This window comes from Nasonia vitripennis, chromosome 5 (genome assembly GCF_009193385.2).
Source record: "Nasonia vitripennis strain AsymCx chromosome 5, Nvit_psr_1.1, whole genome shotgun sequence".
Taxonomy (NCBI): Eukaryota; Metazoa; Arthropoda; class Insecta; order Hymenoptera; family Pteromalidae; genus Nasonia; species Nasonia vitripennis.
The window spans coordinates 27,027,893-27,040,183 of NC_045761.1; the positions used below are offsets into that span (position 1 = coordinate 27,027,893).

Below are 12,291 nucleotides of genomic sequence, written 5' to 3' on the forward strand. Positions count from 1 at the left end.
ATATATCCTCAACGTAAATATTGTAATTTCTACGTCGTCGTTTTCTACCCATATAATCCCGTAAACTATCGTAAAGGAAGTATACACCATATGCAAGAGTACACTATTAAATTTGGAAAAAAAAGTGTACACACCTACACACTTAAACACGGCACCTCATCTCCCGCATTTCCCCGCGACTCCCACCTATACCTATGTAATTTTGTGTTTTCCCTTCGTGCTCCCCTTTCTCTCGTGCTCTGTCTACTTGCAATTACGCATGTGTACTTATACCGGCTTTTTCCAGGAAAGAATAACAAACGTACAAACGCGGGGATGAGAAAGAAAACAGTTTATCCCCGTAATAGTGCTATAACTATTATGGCTATAGAAGCAATTTTCTCGAGAAGTAGAAGAGGGCATCGAGAGGAGTATCGCTGTCTCTGGCATTAGAGTATAATGTGCCGTGTGTGTGTGTATTTTTAAAAGCGATCGCTCGAGCAATTACGAGAAATTATAAACAAACCGAGACGCTCGCGCTTAATTGCACCTGTATGCAAATAGCTTGAAACAAAGTATAGCAGGAAAGAACATTTTTTATAATTGTATGGTGGAGCGTTTCTACGAATAAACGTTTATGATATTTTACAACGATATTCAAAAATTCACTTTATTTGGATATTCTAAAAGAGATTGCATTCGATCGTTCGAATTTCGAATTCAAATTTACCGGGTGAGTTTGTAGTTCGTCGCGACGAGGCGTGGTGTCGCTGCGATCAGTACAGTAAACGTCACGCATGTGGGTGATCAGCTGATCAGGACGAGCTCTGCGCTTGAAAAGTCAGTACGGGTCGTGTTTACGTGCCGGTAAACTGTTTTTCGCGTCTAACAGTTGATAAAAATATAAGCACGCGTCTCGCGTCTTTCAAATGCATCTCGAGAACTCGTTGAGAAGATTTTCGCGGTTGACACAATGGAAGTAGACCCTATCTTGTCCGACGACGATATACAGATCCTGGAAGTCAGAGATGTCAACGCATCCACTTCCCAGCAGTCACCGGAACCTGAGGTCAAACGACAGGTTGCGCCCAAAAGTAATCCTGTCGAGCAGAACATTGTGAAGCAACTGAATTACGTGAACGACTTGCTGACTCAGACGAGAAACAATATCAAAATCATCGAGGACGTTACCGACAGTATCTTGAATAACATATCGGTCAAGACTTCGTATCAAGAAGGCAGTAGTAGTTCAGAGTCGGACAGTGACGTAAGCTCATTACTTTGTTAGATTAAAAGTGAGTAAGTAGTCAGGTTCAATTCTATAGATGTTTTTTCAGTGCTACTCCAGCACCGGGGAACCAGTGATAAAGAAAAGGAAGAACCAATTGCACGAGAAGCAGCAGGTGATAAAAGTAAACAAAGTTTGGCAGCTGGTCGTAGATGACAAGTGGATTATTGGAGTGGTACTGCAGAACGCAACCACCTGGTAATGATATTCACTTTAAATTGTTTTATTCATCGTGTACAAATATACCGCATGTTGTATATAAAGTAGTTGTAAATTGAAAGAGGGTTAGAGCTACGGATGCAATGGTGTTCAACAGTAAACCCTGCCAATTTATATTACACATTAATACGTAGAGTAATATGTCGGGCCTCAGGCAGCACTCGATAGTGTTGTGCTAGCCCTTTTACAAAATATACATTTTTACAAGAAACCAGTATAATTTGCCAGATTTAAATTTTACATTATTTCCTTCAACAACAATATAAACTCTATATCGAGTAATTTCTCCTATACTAATTATAATTAAGATCTAACAGAAAAGAGTCTGCTGAAAATTGCTCTACACAGAAGGCCGTGTTTCATGTGTAGTACAAATTAGAGATCTAGAGCAATGATTAAACAAATGTATCATTGTTTGCATCGCGAGCTAGTTAAAAACTATCAGGTGTTAAAAATGTGCAAAGTTTAAAACAATTGAAAACTACTTAGCAAAATCTACCTGTAGTAAAATCTCTTCTCTTTCTTTAGATTAATGTCAGTGGAAAAGGGTGCAAAAATGCTTGTACCTACATGTAACGTGCGCGACCTTATACAAATGCGATTTATCGCTTGGATTCATTTCTCTTTAACGAGCGGCTTCCGCTTAATTCAATAACTGCTCAGTTCGATTCTCACTCGAAATTATCGTTCTCATATCACATGCACGTAAATCATAATCTACTCCTGCAATTTACAAAAATAACGATTCTCATTGTTTTGGAAAAATCTTGTAAATTGGCAGTCTTTTGAGTGCCTGATTAGTTTATCCATGTTTTGTCTATTATAGTATCATTATTTTATTATTATTTTGCTTGCGGTTATAAATAATCTGTTAAACTTTTATGCTCGTTATTTATTAGTGTAAAATGATGTTATATTTTTTAAAGATAATTCTGCTTTCTTATAGATTATACGTCGTTAACAATATTAATTCTTAAGTATTTGTAGCATCACAAATTACATGTTATCTCTCTAAACGCTGTAATTTAAAAAATTTACGTAAATTAGTTATCGTTTTATTAGGCGTATAGTTATTCTAATTCTCTGTCTTTGGTGCCCAAGCCACGTTATCTACGGACTATTTTTTTTTTTTTTTCATTTTACGAGCCAAAGACTTGATTCTCAACAAAGCAACAATTTCGCATTACGTAACCCGGCGTTTCAACTCCGTAAATATAGAGGTTTACGTTTGGATTCAAATAATACGACGTGTACAAGAAATTCACGTTACATAGGCCATTTTGATTATCCAACGAATCGTGGTTAAATTTTCTTTTTATAAAAACTCAAGTGTTTGCAACAGTCGCTTAAAACGATGATTGCCTACGTATCTCACTTTTGGTGAATTTATACCTACATTCGTATCAAATTGTTCACTTCTAAAAAATAACGAAATCGCTCAGTCGCGACAACGCGTCTACGTCTAATTTGCAGAAGGACGAAATCGTCTGCATAAATTTGATTTCTCCTAGGCCGTGCGTATTGCGCATTTTTTCATCGCAAAAATGTCTCGTCCATATGCATTCTCGGCTTTCGCGGTTTAGAAAAAAGGCGAAAACAAAATGCTGAGCGATGCAGCTAATAAAGCTTAAACAGTAAGGCGGACTCCGAGCGTCATTTCTTGCAGACCAGTTTCGTCGCCTCGTCCCGTCCGTTCTCCAGATACTCCGTCAGCGAGTAATCGAACAGAATGAAGTCGTATCTGTTGAGAAAATTTTCACGATTAATAAAGGCATTAAGGTCGAAAAAAATGTTTTATACTGACCTAAACATCTCGTAGAGCTGCTTGATTTGCATCTTTGAAAGTTGAGAGAAGTATTGCTTGACAACGTCCTTCGTTTGGACCCCCCGTGTCGGGTTCTTCCACTCGGGCTTAATTATGTGACCCACGTGAGCTTGCTTAATGAGGTAATTCTGGTCATCCTGTGAATCGGAAATGCAAATTTTTTCTTTTCCACCGTCCGCTCAAACTAGCCGTCGTGCTAATATTGATCGCATCAGTCGATTCAACGTCGAATCGATAGCTGTACCATGCAGACCGCGTCGCTATGCAATATTCATATCTATTACAGCTTTCATGACATCAGCCCTCATCGGAGCGAAAATAGGAGCTCGCGACCCGTTTTTCCACAAACAACGCATCGTCAGACTCGTCTGGCCGAGAGAGAGAGAGGCATCTTAAATTCGACTCCGAGCGAGAATTTCCGGCTTACTCAGCAGAATATCGCAGTATGTACTCACGTGAAGCGTCTCGAATTTCGCTATAACGTCAAAGCGCACTTGACACGGAGTGCAAAAATTGACGATTGGCGTCCAGTGCATGTCGAGCTCGTTTCCGGCCTTCCACTCGCACAGCAGCCACCTCACGAATTCTTCGAACAGCGGGTACCTTGGCCCGCGCTTGCCACTCGACTTTGGGCTCTGTCGAGGTTTTGAAGTAAAATTTTTATTCGAAACAATGCTTTGCGAGTCGCACAATGGCATGACACTGCGCGAAACGATAGACGCAGAGTCATATCGGTTATGTACTTGCCTTGGTTCGATAATGCGAGACAATGTGGGAGCCGAGTTTGCTGTGGAAGGTATGAGGCAGGCTGTGCTCCAACTTGTCCCTGTAGGCGCTCAATAGCCGCTCGAAGGGGTGTCGGACTATGAGGAAGCTCAGGCTGTCGTTGAGGAACTTGCCGAGCTCTTCGGCCGTCGGCCGCGGGTACTTCTGCCTGGCCAGCGATACCGGCACCGCCTTCGACGCCTTCAGAAACTGCGGACTGTACCTGTTTGAAAGCACGAATCGTTGAAGCCGCCGTACAAACTAATACATGTAGAGGAGAACTTACCCGGCGAGCAGGTTGAAGTTGTACATCCAGGAGGTCGAGGCGGCCTTGAAGACGTTGCACCAGATGAGGTGGTGCTCCCTATTTACAAGAAACTCCCAGGCGTTGGGCCGGTGGAGCGAATCGTTGCCCGGTCGGTCGAGGCCCTCCTCCGCGCAGCGCTCCGCGAGGTACTTGCGACGCTCCGTCATCCGGGACTCCGTGTCCGAGAGTCGGCCCTGCTCGATCAGTCGCTCCTCCTGCGTCATCGGCGCGTCATCCTGATGAAAATTTAGCTTTGCTTTATAGAAATTCAAGCCGGCCTAAAAATTCCTTAACCGGAAGTTTAATTCAATTAGCAATGCATCACTTTACGGACACCTTGAAGCAACGGAGCCAGGCCTCGTCAGAGTTTCAGTGCCCGCACACTGAGATAAATAGTGCGTAAATTTTACTATATGTTCATGACAATTTACTGGAAAGTTTGGTAATCTCGTCACAGACTGACAAAACTGAGCTTTTTACTAGATTTATATCAATTTTTACTAAACTTCCATATAAAATTTACCATACTCAATAGGAAAAATTAACAGAAACTATAGTGTGAAAATCGCCAATGTATGAATTTTTACCTGACAGTATAGTAATTTTTAATAGAACGTATAGTACTTTTCATCTGAAAATCGGAACTGATGCGTATTGACGCGTTATGCGCATGCGCGTTTAGCAAACATGGCTGTTTTGTGTGCTGCCGCTAGGGGGTGCACGGGAAATAAAACCCGCAAGCGGTAAGAAGTTAGCTCAGTTAGTATACAAGTCCATTTAGCAACCCTGTTGTAACAATTGCGAGCGTATAAGCATATGTACTGCGAATTGCGAATATGTATAATAATTAAGCGTTTAGTTGTAGGAAATGTATCTAGGGTTAGTTTAATGTCTCTAAAAATCAACTGCGGCGAGTGAATCGATAATGTTCTCTGAATGAAGTGCGTTAGAAGAGTAACCCTCCATAACCATAAAAATTTAGAGCCATATAATAATTGAAAATAATTTTTCCACTATGTGCATTTTTATATTTAATTTAGTCAGGGTAAAAATTACTACTCAGTATAGTAAAATTTATAGTTTTATAAAATTTACTATACAGTTTAGTAAAAATTACTAGACTATCAGTCTGTGAGTGGATTACCAAACTTTTTATTAAAATTTCCTATCCAGTATAGTAAAATTTACTATAAATTTCTCTCAGTGCAGTCACGCGCGACAGGTATGTTTAAAAACAGTCGAATATGCAGGAATCGAGAAAATTGCAGTCGTTGTGCGCAGGGGAATACTTGTACGCGCCGTTTCCAAGTCCGACTATGCGGTTCGCAGGCCTATATTTATATCATATTTATATCGCATAATACGGCTGTTGCACGTCATATCGTTGGAAGGAGACTTGGCGTGTGTTTGGGATTCACGAAATTCTTGAAATTCGGAGGTATAGCGATTGTTTGCTTCTGAACGAAGAAAGAAGAGATTCCCGGCCCAGGTCCATCCCAACCGTCGCATTCGTCATCAGCCCGCACTATCTCGCCGGATAAGCACACAACACGCCCGCCGTTTGCTCCAACACCCGATCGCGTATCCGCAGCTCCGAGTGCATTGTGCGCGCGGGAGAGAGAGAGAGAGAGAGAGAGAGAGATAGAGAAAGATGGGAGGAGCGCCGGCGGCGGCTTCCGCTTATTGATTTCGACCTGGAGCATCGCATGCATCAGAGACGACGAGAGAGAGAGAGAGAGAGAGTGAGAGTATTGTCGTCGTGCTATAAGCTAATGTCGACCACGCCTATATGCGACCGCCGAGCATTAACACTATATAAGCTATAATCGCCAAAACCGATCGGCATACCGATCTCCCGGCGGAATCGGTTACGCTCTCCGACAGGAAATATCGTATCGCGTTATACACCGACTGAACTCGATATCGCGCTATCTAGACCAATCATAGCGCTCGGGAAGGTTAAGGTCGCGCGCTTGCGGGAGATGATTGATCGCGAGGAAGGGATAAATGTCACTTTGACGCGGTCGTCTCTCGTCACCGCTTGTACGAGATGCAAAAGAAGCGCTTACGTGCCGATTTTATCGACGCTCTGCTCGCGCAATAAATGCACGTATGCGCGAGTCTGCCTCACGGAGAAGATGTAAGCGATGTCTGCGCGAGTTTGTTTCCATTACTCCCTGGGAACGAGCGGAGGTTACGCGGCTATTGCAATTATACGCGCGTATGTATGTACGTATGAAATGGGCTGGATTCCGCGCATGAAGTTGACATTGCGCGTTTGCGTAACGGAGATCAGAATCGCGCTCGCGCGTTACGCAAGCCGTCGGCTCTGCTTTTTATCTCTCTTTTATACGCTATTACACTGAGAGCTTGGAGTGTCTCGTTCGGAAAATGAAAAGCACCCGATTATCAGCGACCCTTTTGTGTCAGTCAATCGCTCGCTGTCTAACTAATCCGATTGCCGCGCGAAAGCTCTCGTTTGATCGAACGGAACGAGCTTGGAATCCCTTTACGATGTAGTATTAACTGATGTATGTCGCATTAGAGAGAGAGAGAGCTTACCTCGAGAGCGACGGGTTCCCGGAGCGAGTTGACGCCAGCGGAGGACGACGACCGGTCCTGGCTGGACAAGGCGAGAATGAGGAGGGCGAGCACGCCCGCGGCCAGGAACGCACGGCGCAGACCTGCAAGGACGTGCCGGCGTATCGTCATCTTCTCCTTTGGTGCACTGCTGCTCTTCCTTCTATACTCATACCGGACTGTCGAAAAGAGTATATTTTTTCATTGCCTTATAATCACTGCATCGCGTGCTCGTCCCACTGCGGCGAGCGCGAAAACGTAGCTATAGAAATACACGTGTCAAAATGCAAATGATCGATCAAACAGCAGCAGCAGCAGCAACCCTCCTCTCGAGCCAAGGTTAGGAACAAACAAGCGAACATGCAATCCGAGGATCAAGAAAATTTCTCGCTTTCCAGCAACGAAGCTGATGTGTATGGATTTTTTTTTCTTTTATAAGCCGCTCGCTCGCGGGAGATCGATAGAGTATAACCGTGTTAACCAAAGCCCCGCCGCGACTCTTAATCAAATCCAGCAGCGATTGCGTGCCTGGCTGAGATCATTTGACTTTCGTGGAGAAGAAAAAAAAAATAACAATAGTATACTCGACGCGGCCCCCTTGGCGAGCGGGGAAAGTGTCAGGGTTGCGGAGCTTTCAATGAAACGGCTGCTGATTTCCGTCGCTTATGAATAGCCGCCGCATGAATAGTTTATCCGAATCGAAGCTTATTACTCGCTGATAGGAGAACCGAACGCGATGTTTGTGCAAGCGCCGTTATATGAAGAACCTTGAGGCATGTAATAAGGAGCTTTAATTCGAGGCTCGTTTGCTTGGAAAATATCGCCGTTGTTTTCTGCGCAAACGTTGCTCCAAGCGCGCGCTGTGGAAAGTAAGGCAGATGGACGGGACAAAGGGTAGGCCTCTTTCGTAACGGCGGGGACAGTCTCTCATTGAAATCTCTCTCTGACCCACAAACCCGATACTGCCCTTGTCAATTAGCGAGGATCTCGCCTCGGGGCTTTTTTATCCTGTTCGCGAGCTTTTCAAAGGGAGCCCATATATCTGAGTTGAAATAAATCGGTACGAGCATCTGGCGGGCTGTAAAATCGATGGCATATCGCATCGAGATTCCTCGAAAGGCAACATCGATAAGATTGTGTAGGGGAGGAATGGTGGGCGCATCCGGCCGCGATGTGTCTGCCGAAAGTGAGCCGATAACCGAGAGAGCTTGCGGGCAGGGATCAAAACAATCCCACACATGTGTCCACGGCCGACGCGTACTTTGCGGGGCGGACTCGAGTTAGCCTTTGATTTATGACTGTTTGCTACGCTCCGAGGATTAATTTAAACGGAAATATTGAAAAAGCGGAGGCTGCCGTTTTTTTTTTTTTTTTTAATACTCGCGTGATTACGAGGCTCGTTATCTAGCCAGGATGGAAAATTGTATTATTATTTTTTTCAGTCCTCAAACTCCGCTTATCACTCAGCAGCACAAGCTACTTATCTGTCTTAATTGCGAGCGACAAACTACGGCTATCTACAGCTAATTATCTCTCAACCATAGAGAAGAAATAAAAAAAGAAATTTCGGCTCAGCCACTCGGGCTTATTTCAAGCGATGCAGCGCACCTCTCTCCGTTGCATAATCCCGCGCGAGCCACCTACACCGCGCGCCGCGAGCATTCTCGCCCCCGATTATCCAATAATCAGCGAAATCAAAGCGCCTCGACGCTGGCCCATTGAGAAAAGCGCACAAAAGAGGAGGAGTAGCCACTCACCTTCACTGTGCATGCAGCGACTATGTTTCCTCACATCTCAGCAGCAGCAGCAGCAGCAGCAGCAGCAGTTCCTCATCTCGAGCTAGACTCTAGTCCTCTCCCGTCTCTCTTGCACCCTCTCGTCACCTGGGAAACCGACGCGGAGATTTCCCGACTGCCAACAAGCCCTGCTCCCCCGCAAGCTTTCCTCTACGATGCGGCACACTCGCTGCGCGGCCTCCTTCTCCTCATCGCATCTCGCACCGCGTGTGTGTCCAAGGGGTTAGACCACTGCACGTGCAACTGGGTAAATAACCCTCCGCTCTCGTGTACGTGTACTTGTGCTGCACGAGGAGCGAGAGAGAGAGAGAGAGAGAGAAAAGACAGCGGCAGCTCACCGCTGCGACGTCCTACGGGTGACTGACGAATGGGCGAGTGCGCGAGAGAAGCAGCGCGCGCGCGCCGGCGCCGCGACGCTCCCTCTCTCTCTCTCTATACTGTACTTCTGCGCTGCGTTACGGCACCGACAATCTCAGCGCGTTGTGTAATTTTTTTTTTTTTTTTTGGCATTTCCGAAATGCGCAGCTGTAGCTCTCACTCGCTAAGTAGGCGTAAGCTCGTCCACTCGCTGCAAGTACGAGGTCGCTGCGCGGCGGCGACTTGGCAAGCGCGGCTCTGCACTTTTTCGCGGGTCGATTTCGCGCTTCGGCTTCTTTGGCCGAGACTCGCGCCTGCGCGCGCTCATCCGCGCCGCGGTGGACACTGCTGCAGTGTGTCTGGTCTATGACCTACACTACACCCCCGACGACGCGCCCACTCCAATAATAGATGAGAGTCGGCTGCTGCTGCTGCTGATGGGGTATTTGAAACGCGGAATGGAATTTTTTAGCATTGTTTTTATTTCCGAGTAGGGATGCGCTTGCGATCGCTTTTTTCTTTTTGGACTCTCTATTGTGCGGCTCGAGCGCCCGGAGCTTGCGGGGATTTTTTGCCGTTGTTTTTGCGCGCGCGCGTGGCTCGAGTGTCTTCTTTAGACATCCGTTCTTTTTGCTCGTTCTTATTTATGCGCGACTGAAGAAATTCCTGCGAATACGTTGCTATTTTCTGAGCAAACGTTATGCTTTGCTTATACTGCGGTGCTGTTACGTTACGGTTGACACTATTCTAATCAAATTTCAACTGGGCGCAATAATTATGAGTTCCTTTTTATATTCCGTTTCAGCTAACCAAGCAAAGTGTCGCAAGTCGCTTATATTTCTAAGAGCTTATTCAGCTCGAATGCGATAGCGCGCTTTGCTGCACTTTCGCGGTGTTAGTAACTTCTCTGCCGAGTTAATTAATCGAGAATCACCGCTTTTAAAAATTTTTTAATTTTTTAACTCAAAAGAAGTTTAAACGCTTTTTTTCCAGACTGTTATATCGAATACCAGCAACAAAAGGGAAAAAGAGAATCACAGCGCAGTTTGTTGATGACCGCCCACGCGATAGCGTCGGACTTTATCTGTGCCGCAGCTCGGCGCTTATCGATCCTCGCAATCGTCATCCTTTCTATCTTCGCCCCTTGTTCCGCGCAATCTGAATACATACAGCCGAAAGTACCGCGCCAACTACTCTCTGCGATTTGCATGAACTTTTCAGCCGAGAGAGCAAGAGAAAGGGAGAGAGAGAGAGAGAGAGAGAGCGTGACAATATTTCATAAGCGCGAAGAATGTAAACCGAGTCTAGAGAACTACCGCGCCGTGTGTGTCTGACCTTTTTGACTATAGTTATAAATAATCGCGTTCAACTGATTTATAGAAGCTGGCGTGGTGAACTGCTTTTCTAATTTTAAAATTGTTCCTCCAGCAAGCTCCAAGAGCCGACGATCTACATCTGCCATAACAACGAGGAGGACAGCAACGGCGTGTTCGTCTTCTGGACGCTGCTCGACGACAAGATCTGGATCCCGACGGACGAGATCGGCCCCCAGGAGGAGGTAATCGCCACGGTGGTTCTGGACCTGCCGAGTTTCGACGAGAAACCGGTTGTCCAGGCCCACGGCACCGTCTTCTGCCAGTTCGACGACAAGCTCTTCCAGACGGCGCTGCCCGATCTAGAACTCGGCGTGGAGAACACCGTCGACGGCAGCTGTGACATCGATCTCGAGGACGAGAACAGGGCACAGGCCAGCGTGCTGGCGCTCAAGGTTCGTTGCTTCGAATTCGCACGTGTAAGCGGTTTAACGATTAATGCGGTCTTCTTTATTTCCGATGCATCAGGCCATTTCGGTGGACAGGGTCGTGTTGCTGCCGATGCAGGTGAACGCCGGAACGAGAAAACGGCTGACCAAGTTTTTGGACGCCTACTCGTTCACCGAGGTCTGCAAGGTCTGCGTGACGAGGAACGTCGGTGCGCTGCAGTACTGCCTGCTCGAAGTTCTGCCGATCGAGGACGCCGACATCAGGGTCTTGTTGTCCGCGAGGTATTTATACGCCGTGTTAAAAAAAAAAAAGAGATAACCGTGTGAAGCATGCGATGTTCGTGTACGCAGGTCCGAGGCCCAGCTGTCGGCGATCGTGCAGTTGATGCACGAGTACTTACCCGAGCTACTCGACGTGGAGAAACAACAAGCCGTGGACGAGGCGGCGGATGCACTGCAGCGAGAGCTGCAGCTTTATCTCACCTGCAACAGTACCGCCGAGTTGCAGAGGGCTAAGATCAGATCGGATTTGCTTATTCCCTGATGTTCGATACTCCGTGCAGTTGAATGATATTTGCATATATTTATTTAATATTTTAATCAAACGAAAAAAACTTCGTTACGCTTTGAATCCCCGTGAGGGATGGTGCTCAAGTATCAAGTAATTACTAGCAAGCGAGTTTTTGATAAAACGTTGATAACGAACGAATATGAGAGCAAGACTGAGTTTATAATGAAAGAAAGAACTAAGGATCGTTGTTACATTCGTAAAAACAATGACAGATCAGTGCGCGTATATTGGTTTATAAGAAAGGAACAAAATGATATTAATATTATTAATTGGAGTTTATTAGGATGGAAGTTTTAAATAAAGAATATAGCAAAGGTTTTTTCAATATTTTATTTTGTTAAACTATATAAAGCACATATTCATAGTAGATGTTTTGAGTGAGTGAGTGATAAGTAGTGACTGAGTCAGTTATGGATCTCGCTGAGTACTTTTGATAAAAAATATCATCGACTTTACTGTATTCCGTTGTTAGAGACCGATAACTTCGCCGATTGTTTCATTCATTTTCTAGTTTCGCTCGTCGATTACATTAACTTTTTGACACTCAAATTTGAAATCAAAATTTGCATTGCAGATTCCACGCCGTTGCTACGATGTATGTCACAAATTTTCATTATTCAAATACCAGCGGGTAGAGTAATCGTATTGCTTTCGATCGTTATTCGGTGTCAAAAGGTTAATCAAACGATAATATGCATATAACGATTAACTTTGCTGTTATAACTGTGTGACACCTTTAACATTTATATTTCTGCCGCGTTAACATTGCTGTTGATATAAAACTGTACAGTTGTCTCCGTTGTCTTCGCCGATAGTCAACTTTACCTCGCAATTAATTGGAG

General features: G+C 45.1%; 2 protein-coding genes across 3 annotated transcripts; one reads left to right on the forward strand and one right to left on the reverse strand.

Moving 5' to 3' along the window:
- The first annotated feature begins 791 nt into the window (after window positions 1–791).
- Window positions 792–11,767, forward strand: LOC100118950. The gene is made up of 5 exons (XM_001602762.6): window positions 792–1,246; window positions 1,317–1,465; window positions 10,545–10,884; window positions 10,958–11,160; window positions 11,230–11,767. Exons 1-5 carry the CDS (start codon window positions 953–955, stop codon window positions 11,420–11,422), a joined length of 1,179 nt encoding a protein of 392 aa, XP_001602812.2. The 5' UTR covers window positions 792–952; the 3' UTR covers window positions 11,423–11,767.
- LOC100118990 (carbohydrate sulfotransferase 11) lies at window positions 1,470–9,371 on the reverse strand. 2 transcript variants are annotated; one of them, XM_031930936.2, is made up of 7 exons: window positions 8,721–9,371; window positions 6,946–7,142; window positions 4,363–4,619; window positions 4,059–4,299; window positions 3,767–3,946; window positions 3,291–3,448; window positions 1,470–3,227 (listed from the first exon to the last, which is right to left on the reverse strand). In XM_031930936.2, the coding sequence occupies exons 1-7, from the start codon at window positions 8,731–8,733 to the stop codon at window positions 3,140–3,142; spliced, it is 1,134 nt and encodes a 377-aa protein (XP_031786796.1). In that variant the 5' UTR covers window positions 8,734–9,371; the 3' UTR covers window positions 1,470–3,139. The 2 variants fall into 2 exon arrangements, with proteins under 2 accessions (XP_031786796.1, XP_031786797.1); XM_031930937.2 differs by lacking the exon at window positions 6,946–7,142 and having other exon boundaries at window positions 8,721–9,341.
- Window positions 11,768–12,291: the final 524 nt, after the last annotated feature.

Excerpts from the sequence above, each read along its gene's own strand:
- LOC100118950 (XM_001602762.6), top strand. The coding sequence starts at position 953 with ATGGAAGTAGACCCTATCTTGTCCGACGACGATATACAGATCCTGGAA. Across the intron at positions 1,247-1,316 it reads GTTCAGAGTCGGACAGTGAC|TGCTACTCCAGCACCGGGGA; the intron begins GTAAGCTCATTA and ends ATGTTTTTTCAG. Across the intron at positions 1,466-10,544 it reads CTGCAGAACGCAACCACCTG|CAAGCTCCAAGAGCCGACGA; the intron begins GTAATGATATTC and ends TTGTTCCTCCAG.
- LOC100118990 (XM_031930936.2), bottom strand. Across the intron at positions 4,620-6,945 it reads GGGAACCCGTCGCTCTCGAG|GATGACGCGCCGATGACGCA; the intron begins GTAAGCTCTCTC and ends AATTTTCATCAG. Across the intron at positions 3,449-3,766 it reads CGAAATTCGAGACGCTTCAC|GATGACCAGAATTACCTCAT; the intron begins GTGAGTACATAC and ends TCCGATTCACAG.